Here is a 15,521-nt window from a genome sequence, read left to right as displayed (position 1 = left end):
CTCCCAGTACAGCTCCCCAGTGTTCCCAGTACAGCTCCCCAGCACTCTCAGTACAGCTCCCCAGCACTCCCAGTACAGCTCCCCAGCACTCCCAGTACAGCTCCCCAGCACTCCCAGTACAGCTCCCCAGTGTTCCCAGTACAGCTCCCCAGTGCTCCCAGCACTCCCAGTACAGCTCTTCAGTGCTCCCAGTGTTCCCAATACAGCTCCCCAGTACTCCCAGTACAGGTACCCGGCATTCCCAGTACTCCCAGTACAGGTACCCGGCGTTCCCAACACAGCCCAGCGCACACCCCCAGTTCGCACTGCGGCGGGCACAAGCCCCTCCCCCTTACAGACCCCGCCCACCACATCAGACCCCGCCCATCACACCCGGTCCCACCCCCTTATGACCCCGCCCCTTTACTGGCCCCGCCCCTTCCCGCCGTGTCCCTGAAGGCGGCGAGCGCCTCTTCCCCTCCCGGCAGCCCCTTCGGCCGCTCTGATTGGCCAAGGAGGCTGCCGCTCAGCGCGCTGGCCAATGGGTGACCGGAGCGCGGGGCTGGGGGCGGGCGCTTCCTTCACTGGGGCCCGTCACGTCGGCGCGGCCTGAGCGGGGGAGGCGGGACCGGCACCACCGGGATCGGGATCACCGGGATCACCCGGATCACCCGGATCACCGGGACCATGTTCCGCCGCAAGCTCTCGGCGCTCGACTACCACAACCCCGCCGGGTTCAACTGCAGGGGTGAGGGGCTGAGGGGGGGCCGGGAAGGGGTTTGGAGAGACCTGGTCTGGGAAGGTCCCGTCCTGCGCACGGGACGGGCTTCAAGGCCCCTTCCCACCCAAACCACTTCATGATTCTGGTCTGTTGATTAGGGTAAGCTAGTTAAGGGTCTGCTGGGCTCCCATCGCAGCTCTCCGGGCTCAGGGCTGAGCTGCAGCGCAGGATTTAGGGCATGATAATATTTGCAACATGATAATAAAATCGCGTGGCTTTACTGGGATGTTGTGTACTCTCATCGTTTTTGTTGTGTGTCCCAAGTTCCTCCCAGTTAATAATTTCTTCTTTTTTTGCTTAAAAGGGTTTGTTTTGCCAGTGTAGAAAATTTAAAAGGTCTTACTCGAAGGTTTCCTTTGCCTGTGCTGTGACTGTGTCTCTGTTTCTTATTATAAATTGGAATTAAATTTTTTTACAGTGAGGGTGGGGAGGCCCTGGCACAGGTTACCCAGAGAAGCTGTGGCTGCCCCTGGATCCCTGGAAGTGTCCAAGGCCAGGCTGGATGGGGCTTGGAGCAACCTGGTGTGGTGGAAGGTGTCCCTGCCCATGGCAGGGGGTGGAACGAGATGAGCTTTAGGGTCCTTTCCAGCCCAAACCACTCCAGAATTCCATGATTAAAGCTCATCCGATGCCAAAAGGTTTTGGAGGGCTGGTGACACCCAGAGCTGTGACCTGCTGTGTCCACAAGTGGGTTCTGTCACCGTAGCACAGGTACAGACCAATTGCTTCATCCAGTCTGAATATCCCTGTGTGGACCACAGCCTTTGTATATGGAATTCCAGCTCCCAGATAATGAGATTTTGAATCAACAGGCAAGAAGAGTTGAGTCAACAGTAAAGGAAGAAAATGCCTCTGCAGCCACAACATCTGTGTGGTGTTTTTTAGGGAGAGGAATTTTGTCTTGTTTGTCTGGAAAACAGAGCTAGAAACTGAACTTCTCTCTCGTTTTTTCACTTTTCCTCGATAAGTTATAATGGTATTCCCAACAAAACCAACCTGTTGGCTGGTGCCTTTTATTGTAGTCAGTCAGTTATAAGCCAGTTTGAAGTGACTTGAAAGATGGAAACCACTCAGGGTTGGCTATTGGTCAGAGAATACATGATTTTAGTGTTAGATAGAAATATATATATACTTTATTTTTTTTATGGTAAAAGCACTCAAGGGCATCAGTATTTGTATGAATTGGATCAAAATTTAAAGTCTTGTTTCTGCCTTTAAGCTGTTGGTTAATTCCTGCTTTGTTTCCCTCTCCCAACAGATGAAACAGAATTCAGGAACTTTATTGTCTGGCTGGAAGACCAGAAAATCAGACACTACAAGATTGAAGACCGAGGGAATTTGAGGAACATCCACAGTGATGACTGGCCCAAATCCTTTGAGAAGGTATTTCCTTGTTCCAAACACACTTTCAGGTGTTGGTGTAAATGATGTTTAACAGCTGCTGCAGTTGTTGAATGGAAGTGCCTCTGAATATTTGTCCTGTCAGTGAACTCTTGTATTTCTAGGAATTTAAATGTATTCTTGAGGCCAAACTGGGGGAGTTACTAAGATGGGAGAATTTTGTACAAGGTTTGCACTCAGCTGTGTGCAAGAGGTGCAGTATCCACCCTTTTTTTTTTTTTTTTTTGCCTGATTTGACTCAGCTCTTGAAGCAGAAGGAAGGTTGACTGCAAATAAACAGCTTCTTTTCTGCATTAATGATTCCCATGTACCAAAAGGAAAGTGGATTGGGCTGTGCCAGCATGTGGAAGAAAGCTACAGCTCTGCACCTCGTGGTGTTCCAGATGGATGGCTTTCCATGGCTGGCACAAAGCCATCGTGCATGGGTGATCTCCTCTGTGCTCCTGACATTCTGAGGCAGCACAAGGCTGTTGAGCTTTTCCTCTTGCTTCCCATTTCCCTTTTTTTTTCCAAACAGCCCAGCAAAGAGCTGAAAGTGCTGCTCTGTAATGCTCAGAGCCCATTCATCCCACTTTTTTTTTTTCCCCTGGAATCACTTGCTGTGCTCACTGCCCAGTGCAGTGCTCAGGCTTTGCAGGGGACCTTAAATCATTCCAATATTCTATAGATAAGTGTAGATGTTGTTGCAATTACTGGCAGCAAAGGGACACAACAGAATGTCCTGGCCTTTGGGAGTCTTGGCAGCAGCCTGGGCTGGATCCTGTGTTCTGGGCTGAGAAGAGCACAGACAGAATGTCAGCCACTTTCTGTCCTTTCTCGTTGTACACAATCCCTAGAAAAGGGAGAATTACTTTTACTGCCCCTGGGAATCCTCTGGTTTCAGCATTGTGGAAGCCTTAGGCAGCCTCATTCCTCCTTCCCACTCTGGGTGGGAAGCTTTTGCTGTCATTTGTTCCCCTTTCCCATGCTCCAGTTGCTCTGTAACATGAGCAGAGAGCAAAGAAAGGGTGTGTTGGTTTCTCTGGGTGCAGTGTGGCAATAAATAACATTTAGCAGTGGCACCTCCTTTTTAATAAAAGTCAGACTCAAAGTTAGAGGTGGATTGGGACACTCCAGTATGTCTTGGATGGATCAGATGCCACAGCAGGAATTCCACAATGATGCTTCTTGTTAATTAATGTCTTCTACCTGTAAGGCCTGTGGGAGAGTGACTGTTCCCACAACAGTTCTGTGCTCCAGGTTAATTCACACAGGTCAGTAACATCCACTTGTTCTCTCTTCTTTGCTCCTCAGTACATGAAGGATGTGAACTGTCCCTTCAAAATACAGGAACGACAAGAAACAGTGGATTGGCTTCTTGGCTTGGCTGTTAGGCTGGAGTATGGAGACAATGGTATGAGGGAATGGATTTAATGGTTCAAAATGGGTGGGAAATGGGGGTTTCTCTTTATTTTCATGGAATCCCAGAATGGTTTGGGTTGGAAGAGACCTTAAAGCCCATCTCATTCCACCCCCTGCCGTGGGCAGGGACACCTTCCACTAGCCCAGGTTGCTCCAAGCCCTGTGCAACCTGGCCTTGGACACTTCCAGGGACCCAGGGGCAGCCACAGCTTCTCTGGGCAAGCTGTACCAGGGCCTCACCACCCTCACAGCCAGGAATTTCTTTCCTATATCCCATCTCATCCTGCCCTGTGTCAGTGGGAAGCCATTCCCCCTTTTCCTGTCACTCCAGGCCCTTGTCCAAAGTCTCTCTAGCTCTTCTGGAGGCCCTTTATCTTATCTAAGGAAGTAAAATTTTATGTTGGTCTGTCTGGGTGTGTTTAACTGGGAATGGGAGAGCAGCCTCACATAATCCTGTGGGACTAATTATTGGAATAATGTTGTTTACAGGCAGTGCAGGAGGGTCCAATTTTCTGATTTTTTGTAACTGCTGATGCAGGTCTTCTTGTTTCCTGCTTTTTCTGTGGAGAAGCCTGAACAGTTGGCATGGATATGATTTCCCTTTGGTTCAGAGGCACTTTGCAGTGTCCCTGTGCAGTGTCACTTCCCTCTGTAGGGAATGCACCCTCCCTTGGAGCATCCATTCCATGCTATTTTTACCTTGGACACAGTTGCATCTAAAACGTTTATTGTCCAAGATGGCCCAAAGCACAGGGACAGCACAGCTCATTCTGACCCCTGCAGTGTTCTACCTTCCCAAGAACCTCGCTGGAGCTGGGAATGTCTGTCATCTCCTCTTCCAAGTTTTCCCACTTTTTCCTGTTCTCTTGCCTGGGGAGTCACAGAGGCGTTTGGGTTGAAAGGAACCTGTAAATTGAAAGGAACCCGTAAAGACCCTCTAGGCCAACCCCCTACCCTGGGCAGCGGCATCTCCAGCTGGGCCAGGTTCCTCCTGACCTGAATTTTGTCCATGGCAAATGTCCTGCAGTTGCTCAGGTGCTTCCGGAAGCGCTTCATCAGCTCGGGATCTTCCTTGAGCCGGCGCATCAGCCAGTAGGACTTGCAGCAGGAACCGTCCCGGCAGGTGATGTCTGAGGGTCTCACCTGCAAGGCACAGGGCAGGGAGCCCCGTGATGGAAAGGGCAGAGGGACCTCGGGGGGCTGAGACTACTCTGGATGATGGGCTTGGCCTCTCCTGGAGAGAGACTCAAGCCTGGCTGGGCTGCCCCAGGCACAGCTTGTGCCAGAATCATGGAACGGTTTGGGTTGGAAGGCGCCTTAAAGACCGTTTTGTTCCAACCCCCTGCTGTGGGCAGGGATGCTCAGCCTGTCCTGGTTTCCTCCATGGTGGCTGAGCCCCACCTCTGCCTCCTGGGGCTGGCAAAGGGCTGGGGAGGACCTTCCTACTCCCCATGGGCTCCCAGACCACCCTGCTGCCGTTCCCTCACCTTTCTCCAGGGTCTCCTGGCTTTTCTGGCAAGGAGGCGCCCAAGGTAATACCCCAGGAGCAGCAGGCACAGGGCTGAGGTGCTCCAAAAAACCACCTGTGGGGTGGTGATGCCCCTCCTGGCAGTGCCCTTCTGCTCCAGCAGCGGGGGAGGCACATCCCACACCAGGGTGGCCCAGGAGGGAGGGCAGGAAGAGCCGCTGTCCCGGGGGAAGAGCCAGGACACGCCGAGGGTCAGGAGCAGGGGAAGCTCCGCTCGGAGCATCCTGCTGGGATCGCTGCTCAGCTCAGCCTGGGCCCGGCTCACGGAGTCTGAACATCGTGCTGGGGATCTCTGCTCAGCTCACCCTGGGCCCAGCTCACAGAGCCTGAGCTCTGGTTGTCACTTGTCACCCACCACGCGTCGCCAAACGTGCCGTGATGTCACAAGCCTGGCACCCCACAGGCAGGGAGTCTCATCCCAAGTGTTGGGTGTGCCAGCTGCCATCAAATGCCTTGGGCAGGGACACCTTCCCCTAGGCAAATTCACAGTGCTTTTGTGAAATATTCACCAAGTTCAGACAATGTCAAAAGTATATTTTGCTTTCTTTAAACAAAATAAATACAAGTCCATGTGCTTGTTTTCATCCCGTACTCTGTTTCTTTTCAGCTCCCCTGGGGCTGCAGTAGCATAATTGCATTTATTATTTCATTTCTGGATAGAGCAAACCCCATTGTACATATTTATCCCCTTCTCCCTGTGGGATTGCCTTTTATGAGAACTTACTCTGAAGTGTATTAAATGCATTATATTTAGTACTGCATTTATTCCAATAAGTTATTCTTAGACCCCTCTTTTACAGGGAGTAGATCTGGAACCCTTGGGAACTAGGACAAGGTTATGAAAAAGTTGAGTCAAATCTCCACAGTCACAGCAGTTTCATCTCCTTGTAGTGAGAGTGGGGATACAAATGTAATTACTGGGGGCAAAAAAATAGCAGCCAAAGTGCTGTTTTCCATTATAATTCCTGCAGGGCTGAGCTCTGCCCAACACAAGGATGGGATATAAATACCTGCACCCTGGTTCTCAGCCTTTGGGAACATTAGTAGGGAGCTCCAAAATACCAGTTTGTAAGCTCAGAAGGCTCTTGGATAATTAAAACACCCCAGAAAATCCAGGTATAGCAAACTCCAGCTTGGTGCTAAACTTGGAACTAGTTGTTTTTGTCACTGGCTCTTACAGTGTTCGTGTTTGTCTCTTAATTTTGCAGCTGATAAATATAAGGATTCTACCCCTGATGGTGCTAAAAACACTGACAACACAGCCAAAAATGCAGAGCCACTGATTAACCTGGATGGTGAGTGTGCACCAACCTCCTGGATGGGAATGGGTTCCGTGGCCTGTGTGTTCTTCAGCTTTGAAGTTGTTTAATCCCGTGATGCAGATTTTTAAAGCCCAGTTTAAAGCTTCAGGAGTGCAGAGTTCGTGTATTTTATACCTGCTGGAAGTGCCTCTCTGTGAACAGTGGTTTGAGAGTTAGAGTTGTTTCTGTGCTCCTGTTAAAGAGGAACTGCTCCATGTGAATTCCATATGGATGTGAGCTTCTCCTGTTGGGAAAAAGAAGGGCAACAGGGAGAACCTTTCCCAGCAGAACGAGGTGCCCAGATATGAATAATTAGAGAGGGCTCTTCTTGGCAGTGAAGAAGCAGCTGAAGGGTGTTTACCTTGACAGCTTTGCAGAGAGTTCTGTAAATCATAAATACTTATTGTGGGTGAGGGAGAAATAGCAAAATACCTTAAAAAAATCTTTAAAAAATCCAAGGAATCATGACTGCATGCTGGTTACTTCCATACTGTCAGGTGTTATGTGTTGGTTCAGTCTTCCTCAACTGTTCCTGTCATAATAATTCTGGTTTTTTTCTCACTATAAGTGGAACTGGTGGAAAATAGCTGTAAAATTATCCCCATGTCTTTTCCCATTCCTCCTCCTATAAAAAGGCAGCTGGGAATTGGTGCTGCCCTCACCCAGCAGGCACAGTTCTGCTCTACAGAGATAAAAGTGTGTAAAATAAATATCTTTACAGTAGATGTGAATATTTGTATTTATATGTTATATTTATAAATATTTTATTTTCATGTGTAGGTAGATATAAAATAAACACCTGCATGTAATTTGCTTTATTTTCAAAGACTTCACCTGGTTATGAAGCCCAGTGCTGATTGTTCTGCAGCCAGATTAAGTGGTTCCTCGCTGCTGTGTATCCATGGCCTTGGAATCATGGAATTGCTGAGGTTGGAAAAGCCCTCTAAGATCATGAGGTCCAACCATTAACCCAGCACTGCCATGTTCACCACTAAATAATGTCCCCAAGTGCCACATCCACCTGTGCTGTGAACACTTCCAGGGATGGTGGTGAATTGCCCTTGCCCATCCCTAAGAGCAATCCAATACCATGGAGTCAGGAAGCCAATTTTATCTTCTGGAATCAGTTAAGGTAACATATATTGTTAATGATAATGGTTATTTTCCAGTGAATAATCCTGATTTCAAGGCTGGAGTGATGGCTTTGGCTAATCTGCTTCAGATCCAGCGACATGATGATTATTTGGTGATGCTCAAGGTGAGTTTCCCACTTTTCCCACCTCCTTTCTTCCTTCTTTTCCCCAGTGCCTGGTATGTGTTTAATAGCTCGAGGTGCAGAGTTACTGATAACTATGAATTTTTAGGCTCAAATGGGAAAAAAAACCCCTTATCCTCTGTGTCTTTTCAAGCAGGGAAGAACATAAAGCCTGGAAATTAATGCCAGGATAATTATCTTGGTAAACAGTTCAATTGGAGCAGAGTTCCTTGAGGAACATGCTCAAAGGAGAAGGTTGTATTCCAGTGCTAGAAATTCAGAGAAACTTGAAAATATAGGAGCTAATGATGCAGAGGATCTTTTAAAACAAACATCCAAGGGAGACCCACAGTTAAAAGTTTCCTCCTCCTTATCTTGGACTGTTTATTCCTTGTCATTACTGGAGTCAAATTAGTTTTGACAACTAATTATGGCTTTTAAACTCACTAAATAGGATAATTAATTTTCTAAACCAGACTTTTTATGCCTTTAGGAAAATTTGGGACTTACTGGTGGAACTCAGTAGATTTGGGGTCAATCCCATACTGTATTTTTTAAATACTCTTATTTATGAGACTGTAGCAATCCCGAGAGTTCCTACTTGATCATGCCATAAATATGGAAATAAGATGAGTTTTCTTTGGCACCAAAATAAAAGCATTTCACTGAAAAAAAACCCCTAAAGTTCCATTCATGACAGTAGTTGTGATATTTGCCAAACTTATTTTGGAGAAACTGAACACTGTGAGTATTGAAGTTTATTTAGTGTTGTAAGTCTGTAACAGGTTTACTGAAAGAGGGTTATCCTGGTAGCCTGGTTTCTTAAGGAATTCTCAGCCTGCAGTTATCCCATCTGTTCTTTCTCAGTTCTCTCCAGTATGGTATCCTCCTTTTTGGGGAAGATAAAATAACCCTTGAACCCTTCATCAATCTTTAAAGAGCAGTGGAGATCTTACATCAAACCCCTACCTAAAAAAACAACCTAAAATCCTACAAAAATGAGTGAAAAGGGTTATGAGGTAGAGAGAGGAGACACTGGGAATGGGGATGTTGACGATCTGCAGCATGAGCTCAGCTTTTTCCAGATGGAGTTCCTTCACCTCTTCTTGCAGGATTGTCCAGGGCTGGCAAACTTTACTGGGTCCATCAAATTTGCTACTGGCAGCTGGAAGAAATAGAATGTGCTTTTTGCATAAATACATTTACAATTGTGTCACTGTTTCTCCATTTCTGTCACTGTTCCTACATTTCTAGGCTTGCTGGACAAAACCAGCCTGAATTTTCTTGCTGTTAGTTACAGTGAGAGTAAATCCCTGCAGTGAAAATCCATGTTGCATGAACAACAGCAGTGCTGGCTTGATGATCTTAGAAGGTGTCAGTGAAACTCTTCATTCTACACCACAATAAGCAGGTTTTCAGTGCACCTGGAGGGAATTTATGATCCCTGTTAAGGCTTGGACACTCAGGAGAGGATGCTTAGGGAGAGCCAAAGTGTGCAGGCACACCACAGACATCTGGCCCAGAGCGAGCAGAGATATTTGGAATCCCATTTTATTAATTTAAATCTGGCAGGTTGATCAGGAAGCATCTGGGTAACACAGTTGGATATCCGTGTTCTAAGGCAAAAGGCACTCGGAATTCTCTTCCACAAGGTCTGGTTTCACTGCTGGAATTTACTGGTAAACTCCTCATCAAATCATTCTTCTGTCCAGGCTATTCTCTTCAGTTAGAAAGATTTCTAGAAGTGTTTTCTGGGAACTTTCTAGGATCAGCTCAGCTTTAATCATGACCAAACCTGGGAGAAATCCCAGGGGAGAAACATGAAGCGGTAAAGCTGCTTCTGCCACGTTTGGCTGCTCGTCAGGGAAAGTCTGAGGAATGTGTTTGACAGACCCAGTTCTTCTTTCCTGTGAAAGTCTGGCTGCATGGTATTCCTGCAGTTATTCTTAGAGGCATTTAGAGCTGGAAAGGATCAGTAACTGATGGCTCTGATAGGATTTCATCCCATGTGCTGGAGCCAGTGAGAACAGATGAGCAGCAGGATTGTCAAAGTCGAGGCAGTTCTTGTTCCTGAGTCTAAAATTAACTCCTCTCTGCTCTCAGTCTCTTTTAAAACCTGGGTGGATGGCCTTGCTCCGGGTTTCTCTGCATCTGGAAGGTGGTCCAGCACCTACTAGGAGGTGCTGTTAGCAGGAATTCAATCCTGAAGCAGGATTTCCTTCCTGAAGAATCTACGTTGCTGCAGTGTTTAAGGTGTGAGATCACAGAAAAAGAAAGGTGGTGCTGCTGCTTTGGGATTGTGATCAGCTTGTTTAGGTTGGAAAAGGCCTTTAAATCATTGTGTCCAACTGTTCTCCCAGCACTGCCAAGGCCACCACTGACCCACGTCCCCAAGTGCCACATCCACACGGCTTTGAAATCCCTCCAGGGATAGGGACTCCACCACTGCCCTGGGCAGCTGTGCCAGGGCTGGACAACCCTTTTGGGGAAGAAATTTTTCCTAATATCCAATTTTAACCTCCCCTGGTGCAAATTGAGGCTGTTTCCTCTTGTCTTGTGTTTTTTTACCCATAGAGAAGGTCCCAACTCCCCCCCCACTGGCTCCACCCTCCTGTCAGGGAGTTGCAGAGCCAGAAGGTCCCTCCTGAGCCTCCTTTTCTCCAGGCTAAAAATCATGAGCTTTTGGGGCTGTTCCTTGTACTTTGCAGTTTCTGGCCCAGGAGTGGCTGAAATAACTCATGTGGAATTAATGTCCTTGTCTGTTCTGGTTAAGCTGCTTCACACACCCGTGTGAGACACCAGGAGTGAAATGAAACGAAAAGGTTTGAGGTCTGAAAGAGTTCTCCAAAAAAAATTGTACACAAAACTGGGTTTGAGGTTATGCTGAGTTATAATTTTGGCTGCCTTTCCCTTGGAATTACTGAGAAATGCACCAAGGCATGAATTATTTCCTCTCACCTTTCCATGTCTTTCCCAGGCAATTCGCATTTTGGTTCAGGAGCGTTTGACGCAGGACGCCATCGCCAAGGCCAGTCAGTCCAAGGAGGTTTGTATGCACATTCCATCTGTCCAGGGTTAATTATTCCCTATCAATTAACGATGATAAATGTCTGTCCCCTCAGGCAAAGCCAGTTCTGTATCAACCCTTCCTTTAGGAGGGTGGTGGAAGCTTCCTTTATCCTCACCACCCTGGTCCCAACACAACCAGAGGATTGTGGAGGGTGGAAGGCAAAGCTCTTTTTGTTTCAGTTGGATACAAATATATCTGTGTGATATATCATGGAATAGCTCTTCCCTTAGCTATTTCCCAAAGGATTACCCTGACTGTTCCATGCAGCAAGTCTGTAGTATGAGAAGAAATGTATGGCCCAGCTTTTCCTTGGAATCAGCAGCATTGGCCGTGCAAACAGGTTGAAACATTCCTTGTGTGGAGTGTTTTGTTTTGTGCACACACCTCATGTTTGGGGAATGGGATGTTGCTCATCCAACTCCTCCCTCCTCTCTTCCCCAAAAAAAGAAATGGTGAAGGAAACTTCTGCCCTTAAACTCGGATTTTGCAGAATTCTTTTGTAACCTCTGCTGGGAAGGTGTTCCAGGGGGTTTTTCAGCTTGTCATTTCTTCAGCATTCCACTTCTCCAGCTCATCTCTCTGGCATTTGGCACAGCAGCTGCTGGCACTGAGTTTGGGCACAGCTGGGAAAGGCCTCACCTGCCCTGCAGGTGTATCAGGTGTATGAGCACGAGAGTCCCTGATAAAGTGATTGGATCTGCTCAAAGAGTCTAAATCCCTTCATCTTTCCTGGCAGCTGCTCACAACAGTCCATGATTTATTTATTATCATCACACTGCCGAGGGTGTTTTCCAACAGGGAACCACAGGTGCTCTGAGTTGCAGTAATTGCCAGAAGCCTTGGAAGAGTAAATCAAAGCTTTAGACTTGTATATCCATAAAACTGTTAAAAGAGCAGAAAAATATGAAAGCAGCTGAGACTTGTCTTCATTTTAGGTTCTGTAATAATAATAAAAACCAGCTTTTAGTTGTTGTTTTCATAGCTGCAAAGCTGACACACAGGGATGAAGATGGGATTTTCCTTGAGGAACTGGGAATTTTTTTCCCAACAAGGAGTTGCTCATATTCAATAGGTCTCAGGTTGAGATGCCACTGACTGTGATAAATATTACTGGGAGCATATCCTCCTTAGGAATGCTGAATTTCAAGGGAGGTGGAGAAAAAGCAGGGGGATGGAGGCAGGAAAACAGCTTTGTCTGTGCCAGCAGAGATCATCAACATCGTGATGTGTAATGGGAATGGAGAAAATATCTTCAAAGCAGAGGGTTGCAGGATAAAAAGAAAGGAAAATTAGAGCTCTGCTGCTGATTTTGACTGGTTTGCTAATGACCAGAACACTGGCCAGTGGCACTTTGTGTGTTCAGAAACAGGTTATAAATAATAAAAGCTGTGGCTGCTCATGGCAGACAGCTTGATACCCAAAATATTGCCAGTTGCATTCTTGGCAAGATCAGGATGGAGTGGGAAGAGGTGAAATAGGTGGAGAGATGTTCTCTGACTGAAGGATGGGGGTGAGGGTGGTGCTGAGGAAACAAACTGCTGTGGCTGAGGTTTAAATGTACCCAATAAAATGAGATTTATCTTGTTGGATGGCCAAGGTCAGATATTGCAAGATACTTGCAAGGTAAGATATAACTTTTAGGTTATACTTTGAATGGCTGGCAATTCAGTGAGTTCAGATTTATACTGACAGGAGTCAGATTTATGCTGACAACCTTTTATCTTGGGTTTTTCTTCCCCAGTGAGTGTATCCCAAGTAGGATCAAGTACAACAGATGCCCTTCAGGATCACTTTAGGGATGCTCCCAAAATCTATACCTGGGGATATGTTTGAAGGCACGACAAAGTGGGTATTTTTTCTCCCTACTGTGAAATCTGGACACTCTTTTTTCCTCCCACTCCCAGGGAGTTTGGTTTTATTTTTAATACTTCCTGCTAGAGGGGAGTTGTCCATGGTGATCAGGCCCATTGCAAGTGTTTTGTGCAGCATTTATAAATTAAATTTTTGGGGAGTGAGGTTGGAAATGGTCTGTGTAGCCTCTGATGTGCTTGAAGCTGCTGTGCAAAGGAGGATGTGTTTGTTATACTTGTGGTGTGGGCTGGGGGGATTCCAAAGGCAGCTCCCACCTCCCAAAAAGCAGCAAACACAGGGAGTGTGGGAAGGAGGCAGGGTAAGGAATGCTGTGCTGCCAGGTGAAGGTAACACTCACTGTTGGAGGAACCTGCAGTGGCCTTGGGGAATTCATCCACAAAGAACTGACTGGAAAAAAAAAAAAACCCACAAAAAAATGACATGAGTTTTCCTTCTCCTGTGGCTCTCAGAACACACCAGGGTTGCAGGAAGCTCTTTGCAGCCTCAAGTATAAACCTCATTTCTTTAAAAATACACGTAGGAAGTCTGATATATTGCTCGAATCTGTCTGAAGTGGCACTAGGGGCATTTTTATCACCATTTTTATCAGTGGAGATGTTCGACTGCAGTCTTAAAAATACATATATTTTCCTATAAAAGCCATGGAAAAGAACCACTTTTCGAAAATGGGGTAAGTAATGAGTTGCAGCCACCATTTTGTATTTAATGTGTATTTTGATCAACTCAGATCCTTTTTTTTTTACACGTGCATAAAAGCCTTTAAATGAAATCCTCACCATTTAGAAGCTTTACAACCCCATCGCTGCAGAAACTGGTGGTACTGAGCTTTAATGTTTTCGTTGTGCCAAATGCAAAACATTTGGCAAACGCTGAAAAAAGATTACTGAGGCAGTAAAAGGAAATTCTGAGATTTGCAATGTTTAAATCTAATTTTAAGTGCATTTTGAGACATGGTGAGTAATTATTTAGCCTGACTGCTCCTCTACAGCTGGAGAGGGTAAAGGAAACAGAGCAATGCTTGTAAATGACCACTAATAAACTCTGCCTTGAAGTGTTTTAATAGAGCAAGTGTTTAGAAAATGGAAAGTTTAGTTTATTCCTGAGCTTAACACTTGAGCAGATGCTTTGGGGGAATGTTGCTGGAAGTTGTGAGCTCGAGAAACTCTTACTACAGAGCATTTTTGCAGCTCTTTTGAATCATCCAGTGCTTAAAACCTGGCAGCTGTTTAAAGGCAGAAGTTTCTAAGAAAGCCCAGTTTGTGCAGGGTTTTTGTTTGCCTGGGGAGCGATGCTGCTGGATTGGGTGTTCTCTCCCAGTCCTGGTGTTGGCCTTTTAAGGATTGAATGCAGGCAGTGTGTGTCCAATGGGGTTTGCTTGACAACTCAGGGGATTATTAACCAGGCAGATTTTTCTTTAATTAAACTCTGGGTTTGGTGTTTCAGGACAGAGACTTGTGTAATCACACACAGGCAAAACTCGTGTGTTCTCCAGAGTTACCTGCTGCATTACTTGCTTCTGTTTACCAAACATACATTTTTAACTGCATTTGAACACGTTTTTTTTTTCTTTTCCAAGGGTCTGCCTGTTGCTCTGGAAAAGCACATTCTTGGATTTGACACGGGAGGTGAGCACTTCTCCTAATGTGACTTTTAAACAGCCACAGACTCTATTACTGTCAAATATGTAGCTGATGTGTCCAGTAAAAAAAACCCTGGAGTGGAAAGAATTCCTCCCTCCCAGCTGGTTATTTATGAGCACTCCTGAGCATTTGGGTTTGGAACAGAAAAGCCTAAATCTGAGCTGGGGAAGATGTTGTTTCAGAGTCATGTTTAAAGAACAGCTTTTCATGGCAGCCACGTTTCCCAGCGGAAGGAAGGAAGGAATGCATCCTGCTGTTTGTAAATCCTGCTGCTACCAGCAGAGGACATCTGTGCTGCTTCCAGGGATTTTAGCTGCCTGATTTACCTAAAACCTGATGGAGGCAGCTCAAGTTGGCGTGACCTGATGGGTTATTTATAAGGAATGACCAGGTGACCTGGGACTCCACTAGTCTGGCTCCACGCCACCTAAATCGCTGCTTGGAATGTTTCATACCAACTTTCCACTGGGAGGTGTCCCTGGCCATGGCAGAGGGTTGGAATGAGATGATCCTTAAGGTCCCTTCCAACCCACACCAGTCTGTGATTCTCTGATTCTCTGACCCAACCCTGGATTTTTGAGGGCTGGGTGAGGTTTTGGAGGACACCCCATCCCTCTGTAGCAGCAGGGAAAGTTGTTTCCTATCGCCAGCCTGGAAACCACAACCACCAACTCCAATTAAGCTCTTCTTAAGTCCTTCCTGTGAGCTAAAAATGATGGATGGAATGAAAGTTTCTCTTCCTGCCCCTCCCCAGATGCTGTTATCAACGAGGCTGCCCAGATCCTCCGACTGCTGCACATAGAGGAGCTCCGGGAGCTGCAGACCAAGATTAACGAAGCCATTGTAGCTGTCCAGGCCATTATCGCTGATCCCAAGACTGACCACAGACTGGGGAAAGTTGGGAGATGAAGGGATAAAGGCTTTCAACCCTGTGTGTGCTTAGTGCAAGTAGGAACCACGTACAGCCCCCGTACTCCGGCATGCGGCTTGAAACGGGATTGTTTCACTGTTTGGAAAGAAAACAGGAAATTGAATTCTGACTTCTAATGAATTGTCTTTTTTTTTTTTTTTTTTTCTTTAAATAAATGAGATTGGGGAAAACAGACAAATTGTTCTGGTTAGCTCTGAGCTGGCAAATAAGACTTTTTTTCCCCTCTTTTTCTCTTTTTCAGTTGTGTTTGGCTTCGTGTTGAGAGGCGAGTGTTATGCAAAACTCTCTTTTGCTGAGGTCCTGCCCTGTGAACAGCTTGCTCCTGGCTTGCTTGCTGCTTCCCCCCTGAAATATTTAAAAAA

At 46.4% G+C, this 15,521-nt stretch overlaps 1 protein-coding gene across 1 annotated transcript; it reads left to right on the top strand.

The window, feature by feature from the left end:
- The first annotated feature begins 553 nt into the window (after nt 1-553).
- On the top strand, nt 554-15,367 carry RTRAF (RNA transcription, translation and transport factor). The gene is made up of 8 exons (XM_027662549.1): nt 554-727; nt 2,019-2,143; nt 3,455-3,554; nt 6,299-6,385; nt 7,561-7,649; nt 10,624-10,692; nt 14,165-14,213; nt 14,983-15,367. The coding sequence occupies exons 1-8, from the start codon at nt 667-669 to the stop codon at nt 15,135-15,137; spliced, it is 735 nt and encodes a 244-aa protein (XP_027518350.1). The 5' UTR covers nt 554-666; the 3' UTR covers nt 15,138-15,367.
- The last annotated feature ends 154 nt before the right edge of the window (nt 15,368-15,521 follow it).

The sequence above is a fragment of the Corapipo altera genome, unplaced genomic scaffold (assembly GCF_003945725.1).
Source record: "Corapipo altera isolate COAL_440 unplaced genomic scaffold, ASM394572v1 169, whole genome shotgun sequence".
Lineage (NCBI taxonomy): Eukaryota > Metazoa > Chordata > Aves > Passeriformes > Pipridae > Corapipo > Corapipo altera.
The sequence above is the reverse complement of the archived record's forward strand: the minus strand, read 5'-3'. Positions and strand labels throughout refer to the sequence as shown.